The sequence below is a fragment of the Rhipicephalus sanguineus genome, chromosome 9, assembly GCF_013339695.2.
Source record: "Rhipicephalus sanguineus isolate Rsan-2018 chromosome 9, BIME_Rsan_1.4, whole genome shotgun sequence".
In the NCBI taxonomy this organism is placed as follows: Eukaryota; Metazoa; Arthropoda; class Arachnida; order Ixodida; family Ixodidae; genus Rhipicephalus; species Rhipicephalus sanguineus.
In genome coordinates, this window is record NC_051184.2 from 4544599 (window position 1) to 4552548 (window position 7950).

Genomic DNA, 7950 nt, shown 5'->3' on the forward strand with positions numbered 1-7950 from the left:
TGTATATACGTGTGTAAGGAACATCGGTTTATGTCAAGTCTTACCGTAAGGCGAGGATTTCGGTTTTGGGGGTAACGTAGTAGCGTCGTCTGGCGCTGTTTGACGCATTCGTTGCATTCTACATTTCCGCTACATTCGCATTCGTGCCGGGTTTCAGAGTACACAAGGATTTGATTCTTGATGCAGTCTTCATGCTTTTTCGCCTTGACAACTCAACTAATGTTGTTAGATTGTTCGCCTGTCAACAGTGGCACACGTGAGATCCTATGTGGCATCTCGCTTTCCGTAGGGGTAAGAGAGCGAAAAGCTATTAGGGAAAGGGGTGTGGCGTTAACCAGCCTTAAAGGAGTAGTGACACGATTTTGAGGCATCGCAAAAGGGGCATTTTCAGTTTCCTTGGTATGCAGCGTTAACGCTCTGCACACACCGGAGCCAGACAACACGCGTAAAATATTTTACTTCGATTTTAAGGTTTTCGTCACCCAGCATGCCAGCCCCACTACAATGGACATTATCAGGACGAGTCAACACTGTTACAGTGTAACACAGTTCACTGAGTTTGCCAACTGCGCCCTGCACGCAGCCTAAATCACAGAAATCTCTGTCGTAGTCTCTGGAAGACAAGTTGCTGCTAACACGTTGCGAGTTGCTGTCTCCCCGTGACGTCAGACTGTGCATACACGTCACTGCGATGCCGCCCCCTCGATATCGAAACGGAAAGTGCCTCTTTAAGGCAGCGGTATTAAATATATGCGCAATGAATTTCAAGGCACCACGATACTCTTTTTAGGGTTCTTGACACCAGTGTATTTGTTTAGAGCAATAATGTGAAAATACTTAAAATTCGTGTCAGTACTCCTATAAAGACGGTCGACTGTCCTGAATGCGGAGAGGCAAGGGGGAGGGGGGGGGGGGGAGGGGAGGGGGGGGGTATAAGAAGAAAGGAGTGAGACTTCATATGGATAAAGAATAAGTTCAGAGCACGCATGTGCAGTCGTGATAAGTATGAGAGGAAACACCGAATTCATGTTTAACCAGCGATTACTTGTGATGTGCTGATATTAATGTGACATATTCGATTGCAATACAAGTGCTTCCGTTTGACAATTTAGTGCTATGGACAATTTTGCGCTTGTCAACTGCTTTTTGCCGCTATGATGTTTCAATAATTATTTCGATATTCCCTCTCATATTACTCACCGCTGTACGCATACGCGGAGGCCCTCTGATAGTTCAATTAGACACCATCGGTTATATGGGCTCATTCATCTGAAGATCTTTAATTGCTTTATTATATCAGACACACATTAACTAGGATTCACGCGTAGCACGTACGCAGAAGAAATCTCAACCGTCTAACTCAATTAGTCTACTGAGCTGACTTGGCGCAAAGCTGCACGATGATGTCGACAGCACCGAAGCATGACGTTGCTAGTAGTGTCCACCATAATTGCTGTTTGTCTATCCTTCTTTAAGGGTGCGGGCTTCCGGTGTCGGCGGTGAGGTACGGCTTCTCATCGAATCTCACACCACGTTCGCCCTTGTCACTTCGCAGCCCTTCGAGCTCGAACATGATGAGCCTGTTCTCTTCTGGGTGCGGTCTCAAGAACACGCCCGGAACGTAGAGCCTGACCTGCGGTCCAGCCACGGGCCAGTAGCGACCTAAGTTGATGCCGTTGACGAAAGCGATTCCCTTGGTGTAGTTCGAAGGGTCCAGGAATGTGTCCAGCGGCTTCTGTCCCTCGTGTAGCTTGAAGGTGCCGTGAAAGAAGCGAGGCGTCTTCTTGCCGTCCACGTGTCCTTTACCGCGGCTTTCCAACAAGCGCATCAACTCGCTGACATCCCTGTTCCGCGTGACCGGCACCGCCTCGATGGTCCAGTCGGTCAAGTTGACGCCGTTCACGGTCACGTTCTCCATACCCTGTGTGCAAAGGACAGTATCGTGAAAATCGAATCCGCCTTCTTCAGTTCCCTGTGCTGCCAGCTGCGGGCCGCTATTCTGGACATAGGAAATTTCACAATGTGGCGGAATTTGACAAATGGCGGCATTTTGAGCCAATCAGAGAGGACGTAGCAGCCCTCTGGGCGAATGGGAGTTGGCCAATGGCGGAACTTGACAATATCCAGAACAGCACCCCGCTATAACCAGAACGAAATCTTCCGAGATCGAGAGGTGTTTCATGACTTTACCGCTAGGGGAATGGCGCATGTGCCGTGGTATCGCGAAACGGGCGGATTAAAGGTTCTTCTACCGAACGCGCGAGTCGTTCTTGAAGATTGAGCAGCGGCTTTAAAGATCATCGCGCTGGTTTTTGGGCTTTAGGGGTTACGTGACTTCAGAGAATAGGGCGGCACTTGTGCATACTATAACGATGTAGCTCACTGTTAGAGCACCGTATGGTCCAGTGCATTTAGTTGCGCCTGTGTAGTTGTGCTGTTTGTTGTTAGGAAGCAAGAAAGGATGTTATTGGATGACACGCTATTTTCGCTGTTATTCGTTATCGTTACACAGCAATTACTTACTAGAAAACTAATTACCATCCATTGAATGTTTTTGTGTACTAAAGTCCAATCCATGTTTAGCCGATGTGTAATTGGGTTCTGCAAATTTCGATATAGGCGTACACAAAGTTTGTCTCGAAATAATTAAGTGCCATTTCTTGGCAATATTATCCTCGTATTGCTTAGAAAACGAATTCTGTGAGATGATGGGTGCGCTGATGGTCGGCGGCAGGAAGTTCGCCATTGAATACTTGTGCATTTCTTTTTCGTATTGTTTTATATTAAGTGCCACGGCCAGATCAACCTCTGCGACAATCAGTGGCTGTCATAGCTCATGGATCCATGACTTTTAACAGCGAAGCCGTTTAAACTCGCCGTAATTTGTCTGTCAGGAACAGAAATGATCGTTATCATGAACCGGCACGTGCTCTCGACATCCTCATCTTTATCTTCGTCCCCTTCTGCTTCGCTCCCTGAACACTTTAGGAGTGCTGTTTCTTGGGCAAGTTGGAAATTCATACTTGGAAGGGTAGCGCTAGTAGACACGGACTAGAGAAGACACACGGACACACAGACGGAAGCGCTTCCGTCTGTGTGTCCGTGTGTCTTCTCTAGTCCGTGTCTACTAGCGCTACCCTTCCAAGTATGAATCCCTGAACACGTCCACCGATTTCTCAAGCGTGGCCTGTAATAACTCTGATGGGTGAGAGAATGACTAAAGAGAGGGAGAAAGAAATAGAAGGAAAGAGCAAGAGAGTAATTCTTTACGAAAAAATTTCTTCACGAGTCGGGATTCGAACCAGTGCACCCTCAATCCGTAGGTAAGCGTCCTAACCACTCGGCTGTGCAGGCACGCTAGCAGAGCGTAGCATAGTCTTGTGTAGTATAGTGTAGCAAGGGGGTGGGAAAGGGGAGTGCGCGTGAGGAGGAGGCGTGATGGTGAGGAGAAGGAAAAAGAGGAGGGGAGAGAGTAAAGCACAGCATAGAAAAATTGAGAAAGAGAAAAATAGAGGGAAACTAAAGCAGAAAGTGAAAGAAGAAATAATCAAAGATTGAGCAAGAAATAGAGTGAGAGATAGAGAGATAAAAGGATAGAAAGGAGGACGAAGCAAGCAAAAAATAGAGAGAAGAAGAAAGAAAGAAAGAAAGAAAGAAAGAAAGAAAGAAAGAAAGGGATGAAAGAGCAAAAACGATAGAAAGAGCAAAAAAGAGAAGGAAGTAGAGAAAGATAGAAATAAATAAATAGAAATAAACAGACGAAAAAAGACATGGGAAAAACAGTGAAAAGAGAAGAAAGAAATAGAGGATGAAATAAAGGGAAATTTTTCAAAAGCTAGCAAAAGAGCAAGAGCAAGGACTACATAGACGCCCATCAGCGCCGCTCCCTCTTTAGCATTACGCCTTCTGTGCAAGCTACGTTATTTTTTATGTCATGCGTATCTAAACGTTTTGTATCTAGTGAATAAGTGATATAGTTACGCTGTCGTCGTCGTAGTTGTTGTTGGGTGCCATATTGTCACTCCTGGTAACACCATGAGTGTATAAGTATACGCCAATGTGAGCAATACTGTACAAGTCCTGGAGGCTTACCTGACCGTCTCCTTGCGGACTGAAGAATGCCATCTCGTGCAAGCACGACCTTGTTTTTTTCTTTCTGACCTTACACATCGACTTTATAGTGCAACCGTCATCGCTTCGTCGTGTTGAGCACGTTTTCCTTTTAAGGAATTATGCAAATGGCGTGGTAACGAACATTCTTTCTTTATGATGCAAACTGTGCGTTTTAAGGTCGTCCTGTTCTTTACCCATACTTCGAGAATAATGCAGTCATCATCATCAGCCCGACTGCGCCTACTGCGGGGCAAAGGCCTCTCCCATCTTTCGTCAATCAACCCGGCCACGTTATCCCTGCAACCTTCTTAATCTCATCTGCCTACTTAACTTTCTGTCTTCCCCTCGCGCGCTTGCCTTCTTTTGGAATCCAGTCTGTTACTCCAGCGGTTACCTTGCCTTCGCGCGAATGCAGTAGTTGACTTCTTTTTCTCGTACTTAATGCTGCTCACCTTGGGGTCACGATTCTTTTGGCCAAAGTCCTCGCGGCCCATGTTTTCCACGAGAATGGAAATCTTTTCTCCCTTGCTGAGTTTCACAGTCGCGTTCTTCACGATAGGTAAGCGGCTAGTCTCGAAGCAGCGCATCATGTGACGCTCGTCCCTCACGAAAAGCTGCGCCATGTCGCGAAGCGCGTGCACAGTTAACAACTGCGGCCCGTTGAGGTCCGCGCGCACTTCCGTGCTGTACACCAGAAACCCGAAGTCCTGCCCCAGCTGCTCGAAAGTAACCGGGAACTTGGACTCGGTCCTCCTGAGCCATCCCTTGCTTCGGAAGTGGTCATGACTTCTCCGAGGGTCATGATGTGGGTCATGGACACTGCGTCTAGCTTCAGCTTCGGCGAACTCTTCGGAACGTCTCCCTGCTTGAGCGGTAAGTACTTGCCGATGGCGTCTCTCAGAGGATAGTAGTAATCCTTGGGGTCCCCGTCTTCGCCTAATGGAGCATCGTAGTCGTAACTCGTCACAAGCGGCGCGTCGCCGCTGGTCGCAGCCTTGAAGCCGAAGCTCGTTCCGCCGTGGTACATGTAGAAGATGATGTTCGCGCCTTCGTCCATCATTTTCTTGAAGGTGTCGATGACTCCGGGCGGGTAGGCTGGGTTGTTGTCCCAACCCCAGAAGTTCATCCAGCCCGTGTAGTACTCGGCGACCAGGAGGGGACCTCCCGGTTTGACCTGGACCTTGCGGATCGTGTTGAAGATGGACATGTTGCACTTGGGGTCGCAGTTTCCGGCCACCAGTATGTCGCGCACCTTGTCGCACTCGAAGCGTCGTTCGATGGGGAAGTTTGTGCGAAACATGACCACATCCTTGCCGAGCCCCTTCTCCTGCAAGGTGACCATGAACTCCATGTACTTCGGGTCGCAACCGTTGTCTAGGTGACCGTACTCGTTCTCAACCTGGAACATGATGATGGGGCCTCCGTTCTTGTACAGGTACGGGACGAGCATTGGTAGCAGCTTGTTGAACCATTTGGTGACTTCTTCCACGTACTCCTTTTGCACGCTGCGGTAGCGGATGTTGGGATGCTTGCGCAGGAGCCAGTAAGGGAAACCAGCGTTTTCCACCTCTCCGCATATGAACGGGCCGGGCCTGATGACGGCTAGAAGGTCGGCCTTCTTGACGGCTTCTAGGAAGGCCACGACGTCGTAGTTGTCGATGAAGTTGTACTGTTCCGGTTCCGGCTCGTGCCCGCTCCAGTCGATGTAGAAGTCTACGGCGTTCAGGCCGCCCATTCGCAGCTTGTGCAGTCGGTCGTCCCAGTATGGCCTGGGAACGCGGAAAGTAGTGCATCGACCCGCCCACCAGCCGAAAGGGCTGGCCATCCTTGACGAAGGTGTGCTTGTCGTAGTCGATGTGAAACGATCGGCCACACGATGTCGGTCTGGCCAGGGCCACAAGAATGGCAGTCAGTCGCCATACGTTCCTGCCTTCCATGGCGTTGCGGAGAGCGTGCGCGCCTATAAAGAAGGCTGGCATAAAATTCGTGAATAGCTCCTAGAAAAAGTGTTCGTTTCTCTCCCGGGTTTCCGGGGCCATTCAAAGATAGCAAACGTGTTACACCTGTTTCTCAGGATTGCCATTCTGAAGAATTTCTACTTCCTCGTCTATTTGTTCTGTTTCTTTTGTTTAAGCTTCATCCCGTGAGTGTAGCGACGCACAACGCCTTCGAGTGGCATACAGTCATATGACGCGCGTTGTTTTTGTGTTCTGCGTCAATTGTTTCGTCTCTTTTTCTTTTGTGACTATAATAACGCAAAGTAGTATCCGCCTCACGACGGTGATGACTTCATGAATACGTATCACTTATACAAGCTCTGAACGAAAGAAAAGGAATTTAACAAGGACTCGTTTTATTTGTTAGAGACAACCTTAAGGAAAACCAACTGAGAATAAATTCAAGGAAGGTATAGGGTATGTTATTTGTAGTCTTTTAACTGTAGTGCAGTAATTAGAATATAAATGTGAAGAAACTAAAGTGGACGAAAAGACAACTTGCCGGCGGCGGGGACCGAACCTACAACGTTAAGATAACGGAAGCTATGTCGTTTATCATAATATGGTGCAGTCAACGAAAAAACTGTTGGATTCTTTCCGCGTAGCCACTCATAACATTCATTTTTAGCCGTTATACATCAGGACCGCTAAGTTTAGGAACGCCATGTCTTGTTCTTTTTTTTTCTTCTTTTCATTTCACAACGATTCATTTTTCATGATTGTTCACGAATAATAAATCCTTATTCTACCTCATCCGTCGGTTATCCCTGCGTGCTCTACTTATTCACTAATAAAGGTAAAGAACTTCGAAAGTCGCGTGTAAAATTATTCTATGTAGAATCCATCATCTTGCGGTATCGCTTAAGTTTACTTTGGGCTTTCTACAGCGCGCATCAAATTATCTCTTTTCATTATATTTCGTTACACGAATGAACGCCTCAAGCGACGGTGTACCACGCTCGCAGAAAGTTAGAATTAAAAGCGCTAGACGTAAGGTGTTGAGCCTTCTCATTCCAATCTGAACTTCCACTTTGAATTATTAGCGCTTTGTTGTTATCTTCAGAAACTCTCTTATAATTCACTTGAATCGGATACTTCGGTAAAATATAGACGAAAATTTTCGCACTTCTTTATTTTTTTTTCTGTTGCACGTGGAAGGAGGGAATGAGATTGTATAAACAGGTGGCGTAATCCAGTATTTCTCACAGATTACCGTCTTGGGTAAGTGACTGTGCAAAGTGTCACCAACGCCTTACCATGACTTATTAATAACTTACCCCTCCCACTGAGGGACCAAACGAATGTTCACAAAAGAAAGGTTCGATATTGGTCGTTTCTTGAAGCAACACTGAGCGCCGCTCGCTAGCCGTTGGCCCTCCACGAACTCTATACAACCCGGCGAATTCATTCGCCAAGCATCGAATGCTTAAGTTACATCCAAACCTGTAAATTTGCACGTCCTGTTTGTTTGTTTGTTTGTTTGTTTGTTTGTTTGTTCGTTTGTTTGTTTGTTTGTTTGTTTGTTTGTTTGTTTGTTTGTTTGTTCGTTCGTTTGTTTGTTTGTTTGTTTGTTCCTCAGATACTTGGCGCAACCCACCCCGGGGTATCAGCCATGAATCGAGTGGTGCCTTGTTTAGCAAATTAATTGGCCGAAAGAATAGGTTTTGAAATAAATAGTTTAGCCGTAACTCACTAATATTCTAGGCAAATAAAATTCAGGAATCAACTCACAAAATATATAAAAATAGACACCGCTATGATAAAAAACGAAACGTGCGAAAAAGAAACTGAATTTGTTTTGTGTTATTTGTCTTCGTTCAATTTGCGCCGAATTGTTTCT

At 46.6% G+C, this 7950-nt stretch overlaps 2 protein-coding genes across 2 annotated transcripts; both read right to left on the reverse strand.

The window, feature by feature from the left end:
• Window positions 1-1383: 1383 nt before the first annotated feature.
• LOC119404307 (beta-galactosidase) lies at window positions 1384-4736 on the reverse strand. The gene is made up of 2 exons (XM_037670861.2): window positions 4566-4736; window positions 1384-1921 (listed from the first exon to the last, which is right to left on the reverse strand). Exons 1-2 carry the CDS (start codon window positions 4734-4736, stop codon window positions 1472-1474), a joined length of 621 nt encoding a protein of 206 aa, XP_037526789.2. The 3' UTR covers window positions 1384-1471.
• Window positions 4737-4756: 20 nt separating this feature from the next.
• LOC125756104 (beta-galactosidase-1-like protein) lies at window positions 4757-5938 on the reverse strand. Its single transcript, XM_049419341.1, has one exon. The coding sequence runs from the start codon at window positions 5936-5938 to the stop codon at window positions 4757-4759; it is 1182 nt and encodes a 393-aa protein (XP_049275298.1).
• Between the last annotated feature and the right edge of the window lie 2012 nt (window positions 5939-7950).